Here is a 13,819-nt window from a genome sequence, read left to right as displayed (position 1 = left end):
GTCGGTCACGTCGGATTCGCCACTCAGTTTTTCAGCCCCTCAACACCGTGACAAGCTTTGTCATATCCGCTCTTGGCTCGAGTATTTTTTCGCTGACTCATTCGCGCGGTTCACCCCTTTTTTTTCTTTTTTTTTTTTGCTAAGATTCGCCAACAACGCGATATAGCACGAGGAGTTTCGGCGTTTTTTGTTTTTATTGCGAGGAGAAAAATGATTAATTCATACCTTGTTGTATACGTGTTTTCCACTTTGTACGCTCGTAATTCGCTTTACGATGCACACGTCTGGTCGATCCCGATATGTACGTCTGATTTTCACATTACCCTTGCGGTCACGCTCCAATTTTTCGAGTTCTCGTAACGTTGCGAAATTTTCGCGATGGTAATTTATTCGCGGAAATTATTTACCAAGCCTGAATTGTGAACGGGTTGATGACAGATTAAAAGCCCGACGAATTGGTTTGTAACTGCATCAAAATTCGATGCTGATAATTCTCAGCTTCTGTCGATTTCGACCGATCATCGAATCATGTTCAATTCGGGCAGCGATTGAATGAGGCGCAATAAAAAATGCATCAATACACTCACTGCGTATTGCGCGAAAACCGACAACAACATACGTAATTACAACACCTCGTTAGAAAGACACTAACATCAATGCACATTTAGATACATGCATGTCGTACAATATTTTGTGCATTTTCCGTAGATTAGTTTGAAATAGAAATAGATAATTCATTTGATATTGAAGAATATACAGGCAGCAACTCCAAGCACTCGTTACTTGTCATCTATCTCGAATCATAGATAGACAAGCTGCATAATTTGCGCTTTGTTTATTACAAATAGTTGTTACGACCATCAGATTGAAAAGAATGAAAAGAGATTCTATGCGTTTCTATACTGATACATACAACTGTCGGAGGAGTATTTGATTATCTTGTTTTGATGTAACATAAAGCTTGAGTTCTTCACGTCGCCGCAGTATTGACGCACAATGTATTTGTCTACTTTGATCGGATGCAAGATTCACGATTTATGTGCGCCCCTCGTCCATGACCGTGCACATTTACACGTTTATGGTTCCCCATCGGGGATATGGGTCCGGTGAAAAAATGTTGCTGAGTTGCATTTGGGTCAGGAAATTGGACATGGTTTAACTTACGAGACCCGGATCCGACCTCTTCGACCCGCCCGCATTTGCAGATAAACTTTTAGATAAGCTGAGAAAGAAATAAAAATTACGATGTCGTTGCTTGGAGGCGATGAAGAGGTAATTCTGAATCGCTGATACGAACGACGATAATTATCGCTTCGTTCCGATATTCCTCTATGTGGGGCTTTCAATGCACGATACTGAAAAATTGATCCCACGCGCGGTTTAAATTAGATAGTGATGGTACCGGGTATCGTGGTTGTCGTATACTTTGTTCAACTCGTGCCTTGAATACTGTGGCTCTCCCAAGTCAGCCATAAAATCGAATAGTGTCTTTCGGTCGGAGATGTGAAATAACCGTTCGAGCTGACGCGTAGAATTTTATCACAACTCAAGTCTTCTCCTTCAACGGAGTGTAAATTTTACCTTAACGTGCTCGGAATCACGCTCCCGCATTGGTGGCACGTCGTGGAACATATCCATGTGCTTTCATTGCAGAATCATTTGAAAAAACGAAAAGTACTAGCTGCATCCTCATTCCACGAACGTCGACATCGACAGCGATATTTTTCCATTTAATATCTGTCGAATCATTTCGGTGAGATATAGGAATTCGGGGGTTGAAGTAGGTGCAGATTTGGAAAAGCAGAGTTTTATGTTGTGGTGTCCAGCAGATCTTTTTACGAAGTGCTCTTGGTTCGCATACAGGAATAAATGATGAATCTAAACGATTGGCTGGTTACGTAATGCGACTTTGAAGAAAATTAGTGTGATTGCATTGACGCGTCGTGATTTTTTGACTAAAGTATCGTTTAAATGGAACTCTTTAACTTTTATAGAACGAAGAGTAACCAGCGGTGGATGAAACTGCGAACCACGGTTCAGCTGTCATCGGCAATATCAACAATTCAAAAGAAGCCTCCATTGAAGCGCGAGGATTCGTTCCTGAAGCGATTTTCCACCCGACAAATACCGGAAAGTCAGGAAACTTTGGACACCGCTGAAGGTGAAGGCGATGCAACGGACGACAAGGATTCGGGTGTTCGCAGAAGACGTCCTCGGAGGACGCAACGCCCGCCAAAAACTGTCGTGAATCCAGACGAAAATTTCTATTATTACTGGTTGATGCTTTTGTCAACCTGCGTTCTATATAATTTATGGACACTGATAGTGAGACAAAGTTTACCTGAACTCCAAGCCTTGGCACCGGCTGCTTGGCTAGCATGTGACGGATTTACCGATGTAGTTTTTTTTCTCGACGTTGGTGTGCAGTTTCGCACCGGCTACCTTGAGCAAGGACTGATGGTGTATAACAGTAAAAAATTAGCCGGACACTACTTCAAGTCGAAATCGTTCATACTGGATTTGCTCGCGTTGCTGCCGTTGGACCTTTTGCAAGTGAATCTCGGCAGTAACCCGTTGTTAAGGTTTCCTAGATTTTTAAAAGTTTATCGAGTGTACGACTATTATTACATGGTGGAATCGCGAACAGTATACCCAAACTTCTGGAGAGTTTTAAATCTAATTCACATTCTGTTAATACTCGCTCATTGGTTTGGATGTTTTTATTATTTACTAAGCGAAGCTGAAGGCTTCCAAGGAGACTGGGTGTATCCTTACAGGCCAGGAGAATACGCCACTCTGACCAGAAAATATTTGGGATCCCTTTACTGGTCGACCCTAACGTTGACTACCATCGGTGACTTGCCTACGCCAGAAACTAACGCCGAGTGAGTGATTTTTACTTATAACTATATTCACTTTCGTTTTCACCATATAGATTCCTCCTCGCTTGGAATTAACCGTATCTTATCATCCAACATTGAGAGGTAACGGAACGACCGTCGTCACTTTTGCTCCAAATATCACGTCCCAAAGGATTGTGGCAGTTTATTCCAACATCCGCACGTTAAAATTCCCAGCTGGACAATAATTCCTCCTAAGTTTTACCGCTGCCACGGTTCCGTTACCTCTTGCATTTCTCATAGCAAACTAGTGCCTAGGAATTAGAATGGTGAGTGGCGTGTTGTTGTGTTGGCAGAGTCATGGCGGGTGGCAATCCCCGGAGCCTCGCTCGACGTGGCCGACTGTCCCGGCTTCTGCAGTTCAAGCATAACGGAGGGTATCTGTATCGTTCCCAAAATATATAAGACAACCTTTTTTCACAAAACGTTGAAGAAACATATTTAGTCTAAAAGAATCCGATCACCAGTATTCATAGTCACATGTAGTTTCGTTGAAGACTCGCTTGTGAAAACGATAACGATTCAACGATCGTGAAATAATTTCGGAGGATGAGATACGTAACATGCCCGTACCAAGAACATCGGATAATGGGTATATAAACGCTTTTACTCGACTCATTAAGTACAGAGATGAGATGGTTAAACCTCACTGCGTCAAGGCAAATTGTCAGGATCTCACTGTGAGGTAATCTCATTACGTTGGCATAATTAATTCACCGTAGGATCGTGTATTTACCCTAGAATTGCATAAGACATCCTGCTAAGGACGAACAGTATACCGACAGGTACGCTAGGAGACTACTTTCAGTAATTGCTTATGTAAATTTCGATCCCAATTTCATATTCACGAGACAATCCGCAACCTCTACTTCGTACACTTCATAATTGGTACCGCAGTCTACGCATCGGGACTTCCACGGGACATGAGATATTTAATTCAAGCCTTCTTTCGCTGACCAGTACCTGAAACAGCGTATATAACCAAGTAGACATAAAGTTTGGGCCAAGGTTGACGGCAGTTTCAAAATTCGTGAACACAGTGCTTCCTTTATTTGTTTGACCTAAGGAATCCGTGTTTCTTAGACTGTTGTAATAAGTAAAAGAATTATTTGAAACGTAGGATATTCGGTGAACCGTATACCATGACTATGAATACTGGTATACCTATTTGAAAGAGCATACGGTAACATGATAAACGAGTCGAGGAAAATTTGAAAAACGAGATGAAAAAGCAGGCAAGTAATAAGGGAATAAGAATGAAGTGAACAGTGCAAGTCTAAGAAAGATAATGGAAAAAATGATGTTAAAGAAGAGGTGAAGAAAGGCTCCGGCGGGGGCCGCTCGCCATACCGCAGCAACTTTACCTACTCAACTGATTGATTCTCCCACTGGTTCGCAGGTACGTCTTCACCATTGTCAGCTACCTCATCGGAGTGTTCATATTCGCTACCATCGTCGGGCAAGTTGGCAACGTAATAACGAACAGAAACGCCAATCGTTTGGAATTTGAAAGGTTACTGGACGGTGCCAAGACTTATATGAGGCACCACAAGGTTCCCGGAGGCATGAAACGAAGAGTGTTAAGATGGTACGATTACAGCTGGTCACGCGGAAGAATTCAAGGCGGAGGTGACATCAACACGGCACTAGGATTGCTACCAGATAAATTAAAGACTGAGCTCGCGTTGCACGTCAATTTGTCCGTCCTAAAAAAAGTTACCATTTTTCAGGTGAGCTCACGAAAAAAAAAAAACAATATACACCAACAACTTGTATCGTTGTAAAAGTTGTAATATCGGTATATTGTTCCGCAGCCATTCGTTAGGGCGGAGCGAAAGAATTTCTATTTGAAATCAGTCTTTTCTGTACGCTGAGAAATTCGATTCTAAAATTCTGTAAACCCACCTAAACAAGCTACGTTTCTAAGGGACAGCATCTCCAGGAACCTATATGACCATTAAATTTCAATTTTCCAACAGTTCAGGGTCGTTATATATTTTTCATAATAATTGCAATTCTTTGGTCGTGTGTGTATATGTTATATAATACAATATGTATAATGCATAACAAAGATAGACGACTTAAGAATTGCGTTTAGTATGTGACCGAAAATCGCCGACGAGTGTTCCAATTTAATGGTCATCTGGGAACCTGAAGATGGTTATCAGCGTATGAGTAAGACTGATTTCGAAAATGAAATTTTTTCACTGCGACCTATTGTTCATTCTCACCTGTAATGTTATATCGTCAACATCTGGCTGTACTATGATTTTTATTGCGAATATTGCTTATTCATCTATTTCATAGAATACATACCTATAATACCGTCTCTCGACGAAATGTATATATTGCATAAATTTAACTCGGTGTTCACTAAGGTGCAATAATTGATTGATTGAGGCAGCTGCTGCATAATCGGTTTGACCCACTCTAGCCGAACTGGCTGTTGATAAACAAATATAACCATCGCGAATATCGGTTCACGTTCCCATTTACATGCAGTTCAGCGAATAACGTGCCGTAATTATGTTTTCGCACACAAAAACATTATAATTCCGGACATAATTTGCAAAGCAAATTAGTTTCCACATAAATTCAAAGATGTATTGAATAACACGCAGTACATATATATTAACAGTTACAAATAAAATTACCATAGCTTAAAGCGTCCAACAGTCCGTTTGTACCCAATACCCGGAAAAAACGCGTTTCAAAATTTTCTCTGCCCCGATTTTTGCATAAACATTACGCTGTCTATGCAATTTCGAAATGGTGAGATTATTCTAAACCGTTTCAAAACAACTTAACTTCAATACACGTAGTCAATGTTTCAAGAATAACAAAATTCTCAAATTCTCAATTTTAGGAGTGCCAACCGGAATTTCTTCACGACTTAGTTCTTAAAATGAAGGCGTACATCTTCACCCCAGGGGACTCGATATGCCGGAAAGGTGAAGTTGCTAGAGAAATGTTTATAATAGCCGATGGGATCTTGGAGGTGATCAGTGAAACTGGAAGGGTTTTGACCACTATGAAAGCAGGCGACTTTTTCGGGGAAATTGGTATTCTCAATTTGGATGGACTAAATAAGTAAGTTTCTAATTCCCCTTATTCGAGTTTTCGAAATATCTGTTCGACAACGACTAAAAGTTATACGAGCATTATTAACAATCAAGTCAGATTTCATGTAAGTATTACATCATTGCCCTCGTTAGGGAAAATGCCAAACTTCATAAAGGTCGGCGTCAATAATACCGTATTCGAACGAATGGAAACTCATTTTCCTCGTCCCAACTGTCTAAAAATAGTAAAACAAATTTCCGCTTCCGGAATGATAATTTAGTTCATTCCTCGCCAGAGTAAAATTTGTTTCTTGCGTTTGTTTAGGCGTACGGCGGACGTGAGATCAGTTGGTTACTCAGAATTGTTCAGCCTTTCTCGGGAGGATGTTTTGGGGGCGATGAAGGATTACCCAGAGGCTCAAGAAATTTTACAAAACCTGGGCCGAAAGCGTCTTATGGAGGCTCAGAGAGTGGCCAGATCCGTCAGACAGCCGACGTCCCCGGGACACGACTCGTCCGACAATAGCACCGGAAAAAGAATCGTTGACAAGTTGAGGAGCGACGTTAAGGGTCTTAAAAACGTCCTCCGCAAAAGCAGGCGAAACACCAGACCCGAGGAGAGTCTGGAATTGCAACCGTTGGCGCCGAAAGCTCCGATGCTGCGACGCCAAACGAAAGTCGACGCGGACGCGCACGAAGTATCGGCTTCGAGTAACGCCGAACCGCCGGTATCGCCGATCGGCGCAGGGCTGCCACTTTTGTCCAGGTTGAGGCTACTGAAGGAAAAACAAGAACGTGAGGAGAAGAAGAATGTAGTCGAAACGCAAAGCGCCCCCGTAGAGCCGCAGACGACACAAGTTCCCGAAGCTCAAAATCCGACGAATCAGAACTTGCCGCTTCTGCAGAGGATACTTCTGTTGAAGGCTAAAAATGATCAAGAAACGACGTCGGACAAAGAGGGACCCGCGAAAGAACCTCTTTTACCGAAAAATTCTATACCGGAAGAAACGGTTGAGATGGAACGGAACCAGGAGGTAATCCAAACTGCCGTTGCGGAATCGTCCGCGAAATCGCCGACTGCCTCGACCGAGAGCGGCGGCAGTATAGTTGGTAAAAAACCGTGGAGCATGCTGAAAGATGCCTCTTTGAAAACTCGAGATACGAAGAAGAATCGCTCTCCGCAAATAAGTCCGCCGGTTCGAAGGTTACGAGTGAAACGAAGCTTGTTGCACATTCGGCAGCAGACTAAGATGTACGCTTCGGTCGACGACTTATCCCCCGAATATTGCGGATTACCCTTTGTCAAGAAGTTGAAAATTTTAAACGAACGGCAGAAGTTGGCTGAACTGGAAAAAGCGGTCAGAAGTTCAAGCTTGGATTGCACAGAGCCGACGGATATTGAATTCGATAGTAATCTCACAAGAAGTCACTCAGAGGCGTGTGCCATCGAGTACGCAAGGAAACTGGCTAAATTAAATCAGGTGAGATATTTATAGTCTTACATCGAAATCGATTGCATTTTAGTTAAGTGAAATCACATTTATAGCCGTGCGGAAATACTGCATGTATGCATGCATGACAATTAATGATATTTTATCGATGACCGATTACACTCTGTTTTCGATTTAAAAACTGCACAGGGTGTCCCATTTTCAAAAATTATACGAACGAACATTTTCAGTACTAATGATTTCGGAAGAAAATCTTTGCAGTAAAATATCCAGAGTTTCATGTTTTTTGTTCAAATGTATTTTCATCGAAATGTTGAGTTATTCTACCGACTACTTCTAGGTGCCTATTTTTTTGGCCCAGCCGAATATCTCAAAAACGAACAGTTCGTGAAAAAGTAAACCAAATATTGAAGGGTGTCAAGAGGGAAAGGTCGGGTTTATATGGGTCAATTTGTGAAGTCTGCCATTTTTGAGATTTTGTCAGTAACCGTCTGATTTTGGATAGGCAACATGTATTTTGGATACATACAGCTAATAGTGAAACGAAAGATGAATTCGAAGAAGCAAAAGGGTTCTTTTTTTAGATTAAATTTTGGAAAATTTTGTATTATTAGTTTTTTTTTTTTTTTTGCTTTTAACTAAACTTTTGTTTCTCATCCTCGCTGAAAGGTTTGTGACCGTAATTGATAGACCAAACAAAAGTATGAAGAATATTGTACCATTTTATCCGTCGCCAATCTTATAAACGGAAGCCAACTTTTGAGCGAGGATGAAAGACAAATTGTACGTACTGAAGTAAGGAAAAAAACTCGAAAAAAGGAATTCTAAAAAATTCCCATCAGCAATATTTTTTTCACCTTTTTGAATTCATCTTTGACCACGTTATCAGCTGCTCTTATCCAAAAATACGTCTTATCTATCTAAAATTAGACGTTACTGGTAAAATCTCAAAAATGGCACACTCTACACGCCGAGCCATACGAACATCGTGTTTCCCCTTTGAAACCCAACAAGTTTTGTCTAAGACTGAAATATTCACCTGGGACGATTAAAACTGACCACTGTTGTAGAATAGCAATAATCCTTATGTGATGATCGATTACAGTTCTAAAACCAAAAATTATTGTCCCTTTGAGAATTTGATATTACCATTTTGTGTTATCTTTAAAATCGTGCAACTTTTATATAAACGATTTTCTCAAAAAAATTATTAGTCACGGTGATATTTGGAATTTCTGTCTTAAAATAGAACTGTTTCAAAAAGTGCTAAAATATTACCGTTTCAATCAGCTGACGATAAAAACTGTTTTGTAGGATCAGGCAATCACTTTCCAAAATCAGCTTTCACCCGAGAATGAAACTTTAGAACGGCGGAATCTGAAAAGCATACTTAAAAAACTGTCAGCCGAAAGTAGGACAGGAAGCTCGGAAACTTCGACCACGAGTATACCAGACAAAAAAACGGCTACCGCCGAATTACGGAAGTTGATGAGGGCACCAACGATCGAAGGCTACGCTGCGAGGCATTCCAAGCTATCAAAAAGCGTTACCTTTAATAAATATACTCTGCAGAGCCCGCCGTCCGAGCAACCAAATAACACGGCTATCGGGGATCATCAACATCAGCCACTTCCACAAGAACCGAATCCACTGCCACCGCCTCCTACTAGTAAGCTTAACTTCCGTCCAATAAGCAGTGGCAACATTCTCCAAATAGTTTCAGGAGCACGGGAGGATGAATACCTCGGTGAACTTGTCTCCGGGATTCGCGAAGTGATTCAGGCTCGATTAGTGAGTATCTGTCATGGATATACACGCTTTTCGCATGTCTCGTCGATTTGTTTGGCACGCCCAGTGTTCTTGTGGCCTTCGTTTCTTCGTACAGCAAAAAAAAATAAATAAATAAATAAAACATATTTCATGCTTAATGTGCGATGACTATATATATGTTTATAAATATGATACGTGCATAAAAATGTTTCTATAGTCGACACACCTCGTCGTACACATGTAAAGGTTATATACTTGCTAAAAAAAAAAAAAAAACACTCGTGAAATATTTTCCTCCCTCGTATATGTAATAAAATGTAATAAATGGTGTCTGGGCTTCTTACCTTTTTGTTCAAAAAACGTGTAAAGGACACGACTTATACGATGAAAGTCCGTGCTCTGCGAGTCTCTCTATTTTTGCGATACACTACGATGGAAGCGATTATCGCGATATCAGATGAAAGAAAATTAGTTTTTATCGATCCTAACACTGAGTCACATTGCAAGAATGTAATTAAAACACCGAATGCTCCTTCCGAATACTGAATATGAAAGATTGTCAAAATTTTACAATTTTAGGAAGACATCCAAAGTAAATTTGAACGTCAATTTACTTCATTGGAATCGGAGATTCGAAAACGAGACGAGATCATCTCCCAATTGCAGGCAAGAATTCAGGAGCTGGAGCAACGTGAAAATCCACACGTAGACGAATCTCGGGACAGTACCGAACCCGACACGTCTATGGAAGAAGACATAGCTGAGGATCATCCATTCATGCGAGATGGATCGGTGGACACGGTTTTGACAGCCCAACCGGAAATGAGACGGGGATCTTCGATGGCGCCGACGCATAACAGAAGATCGTGGGAGGATCATTCGGAGGAGGAGACGTTAGAGCTGCAAGATTTGCCTAGATCGATCAGTCCGCAATCATTGTGGAGGGACGACGTGGTAATAGACCTGGAATCGAGCAACGAACCATCGAGTAACTCCGAAGACGAGAAGCAGGGTCAACATCAATCTGATCATCGTCAGACTGACGAGAATTACGACGAGGAGGACGACGAGGATGACGTTGACGTTGACGACGATGAGGACGACGGGCATAATAATTGGGAGGTTGCAATGCTGGCTGAAGAATTGGAGGCCAGGCGGAGAAATAGCGAAGGATCTAGTCCAGGTTCCTAGCCCATTAATAAAATTCTAGAAGTATTGTATTATTACTCAAATACAACTGATTCCAGAGAACAGCCATGTCCTTCGATCAAACGGGGTAGTGCAGCTTTTTGTAATAACAATTATCCTTGTGTGAGTTGCAAGGATATACACAATTGTCGCGAGACCATGCTCTGAGGATACAGCAAACAATTTGTAGGACTCTGAAAGTTATCCTGGGACTGTATTTTTTTCATAGATATACATGTATAAAAGTACGATACGGGTCAGAAACAAACCCATTTTTGTTAACGAATTTATTTCTCTCGCGTAGATTGAGCAAGATCAATATCCTCGTGAAACATCTTTGTCATTTCCATAACGATTTCTATACTTTTCATTATTTTTTACCTAGATATATTTTCGTATTCCATAACTATCTTCTACCGCATGTAAGTAGCAGATTTACATGGCATAAAAACGTAAAAAAGTTTTACACTTAATTTTGAAATATTATGCGTCGTCGGTCAGAGCATTGTTTTTTTTTTTTTTTTTTTCTTCTTCTTTCAAAATATATAAAAAAAATTCAAAGACAAGTACTACGTTTAATTAGCAATGTTTGCTAATCAGCCAAAAGCTAAATATGCAGAAAAGTGCCAGAAGTGTTGCCAAAAATATCTTACAATTCGGCTCAATTAGGATTTAAAGAAGGTAAATAGTTATCATGTGATTAATATATTACATAATTAATGAGCCAAAATTGTACCAAAATACTTACTTAATATCTCTTATAATATTACCAATTTCATCTCACATTCAAAGATGAAAAGAAATTTATAAATTGCATTATTTCTTGTGGATTTTCCTGTACGTGCCATTCAATTAATATCTTATTTTGGAAAAGCTGCACTACAAAAAATATTTCGAGTACTACATGAACTAAATAAAATAATTTTAAATACAAGTATTAAATAGTTAAACCAAAGAAAAAGAAAAGAAAATAAAATATATTATGTATACTGACCAGACCAAGCTCAATATTTCTAGAGTCTTTACAAAACACACCTATTAAATAAATAACTATATTAAGTAAATTCATATGAAAATTAAAAAATAATAAAAATTAAATTAAATTAAATACAATAAAAAACTATCAAAAACTTGTACATACTAGCCTATTATTTATTTATTGATAAGCAAGAGAGAAGGGTTTAATGAACACAGAGTGCATTTTAGATGCTCATACATGTACCTCGATACAGATGAAAAGAATATACAATAAAATAAACATTGTTTTCAGAGGACCGATTATTTCATTTTCCACGTGACCAGGATTTGAAAAAGGGTTGAATGTGGTGTGTGTGTGATTAACAGAAAGATTCTGTGCAAATATAAGCGTTCTGCGTTGTTTGGACGATCGCGCTGAGTTGATTTTTCATTTTTATAACTTTTTTAAAATTTATCAAGTATCGTGTTCTTTCAAAGGCACATCAAATCTACCGAACGGATTTAGATGGAACTTGATATAGGAGAATTTCTTGGACTGCTGATTACGAATCTGAACCCAAAATTTGAAAATTCAAAATTGCGGATCCAATATAGTGGAGTGAAATCCAGAGTCATTTGATTTCGATAAAACTCGGTACTCGGTGGTTTTCGAAGTCGCTGATTACGAAGCTGAATTCGAAATTACAAAATTCTAAATGATGGAGCCAATATGGCAATATCAAGTGGCTTTTGGGATTTTGATTCACTATATTGCATTTGCCACTCGAAGTTTAAAATTTTTGGTTCAGATTCGTAATTAGCGACCCTGGAAACCCCCCTGTACCAAATTTCGTCTAGATCCGTTCGGCAGATTTGACGTGGAAATCCACCCTTTTTGGGGCACGGGTTAAAGATGAGATAAAAATCTGAAATAATATATGTATATATGTATATATATATATATACATGATTTACATCGTTACGACAAGAATCGAGTTACAAACTCAGAGAATGCATTAATGTTTTTGTAAGTCGAATTGAATAAATGATTAAAGCGCGTATGCCGGAATTCTTGTTTTTCTATTGTGTTTTTTAACTTATATAATATCCTGAACCCTTGTATTACGGACACAACCTCTATTTTGCTCCTGCGCAAATGAATTTCCATTTCAATGCCACTCTTAAATAGTAATAAAATCAACATGGTTACAAGAATTCACATTAATGTGTCTTCAATTATCATCATCGAAACAATATCAATATTTGTGCAACTTTTTATATCGTTACTTCACTTGATATGTAACCAATCCATACGACATACAAACTTATTTCAAATTCAGAGACTTTGATTGTGAAGTAGCAACAAAGATCTCTGTGTGATCAAAAACACTGATAATCGTCAGCTCGTAATTAGCTTAAGGCATAATCGCATGTGCTTAAGATGAAAACGTGACAGTGTGTTTCAATATGCAGAGCAAAAAATGTTTATAATTCCCATATTCCTTTGATCATTCAGAACAAAAACAGGCATTACAGCAAAAGTCACATTACATCAGTAGGTTACGAAGTAGAACACAGATATCGTTCATTCCTTTAGCCGTAATAATCCCATTCGTTCTATTTTGTGATTTCTTATTGTCTGGGACGACAAATAATTTCGAACGTTAGTATTTGTATTATTCGCATATTTGTTCATCTGCAAGCGTCCCGTTTACGCAACTTAAATCAAATGTGTTCAGACGGACACCGTATAGAAAAGCGACGGAATTCTTCTTTCTTTACGGGTATCTCCCGTTGATGCAAGTTCCAATGTACTTTTCGATCATTTCATTTTTTTTTCTTCAATCCTTATACATATTTACATTGATTTATTTTGTATTTATTAATTTTTATCTTTGACGTTCTGTGTCTTTAATTATTGCATATTAAGTTTTGTCGAAGATCCCCTCTCGTCTAACCGGATACGCCAAACGTTAAGGTCAAATTAGATGTTATGTTATTCGAAATTGTGCTACATTATTATTTCTATTTGGTACTATTACAACATGACTTTATGGAATACTGACGTTATGTGTTTAACAATCTACTATATTAGAAATGATTCAATAAAAAGAACAAAAACTAGTCCCATGTGGAGACGCCACATCGTTTTTCAAAGTATTGTAACAACAGTAACTCTAGAATCTGTCAAACGGCTGATATAAACTTTCACCTATTAAATTTGTTGCGTATTATCACTTTATTTGGAGGCTTTGGTTCATCAAGTACCGCCATTCGCCGATACTCCGAAACCGTGGCTTCCTTTAGCCAAAGATCGCACGGATTGCATGTGATGCATCCCGCTAGTCGGGACTCCCAAATAGCAGTTTAGCATTCCCGATGGAAATTCAGTGCGTATACCTGTGAATAAGTTGAATTCAAAAGCGTTCGACAATTCATTCGACTATCGATAGGACCGAGTGGGCAGTTTACGATACCTCGACTGGAACGG

The 13,819-nt window shown here is 39.2% G+C and overlaps 1 protein-coding gene across 3 annotated transcripts in view; it reads left to right on the top strand.

The window, feature by feature from the left end:
* LOC124300742 (uncharacterized) overlaps positions 1-11,645 on the top strand; it is a 69,886-nt gene extending 58,241 nt beyond the window's left edge. For all 3 annotated transcript variants that reach the window (XM_046755083.1, XM_046755084.1, XM_046755086.1), the window contains 7 exons: positions 1,995-2,885; positions 3,197-3,277; positions 4,300-4,630; positions 5,767-5,990; positions 6,288-7,443; positions 8,728-9,204; positions 9,763-11,645. In XM_046755083.1, the coding sequence (XP_046611039.1) occupies positions 1,995-2,885; positions 3,197-3,277; positions 4,300-4,630; positions 5,767-5,990; positions 6,288-7,443; positions 8,728-9,204; positions 9,763-10,374 (3,772 nt within the window). In that variant the 3' untranslated portion in view covers positions 10,375-11,645. The remainder of the gene's footprint in view (positions 1-1,994; positions 2,886-3,196; positions 3,278-4,299; positions 4,631-5,766; positions 5,991-6,287; positions 7,444-8,727; positions 9,205-9,762) is intronic.
* The last annotated feature ends 2,174 nt before the right edge of the window (positions 11,646-13,819 follow it).

The sequence above is a fragment of the Neodiprion virginianus genome, chromosome 3, assembly GCF_021901495.1.
Source record: "Neodiprion virginianus isolate iyNeoVirg1 chromosome 3, iyNeoVirg1.1, whole genome shotgun sequence".
NCBI lineage: Eukaryota > Metazoa > Arthropoda > Insecta > Hymenoptera > Diprionidae > Neodiprion > Neodiprion virginianus.
The sequence above is the reverse complement of the archived record's forward strand: the minus strand, read 5'-3'. Positions and strand labels throughout refer to the sequence as shown.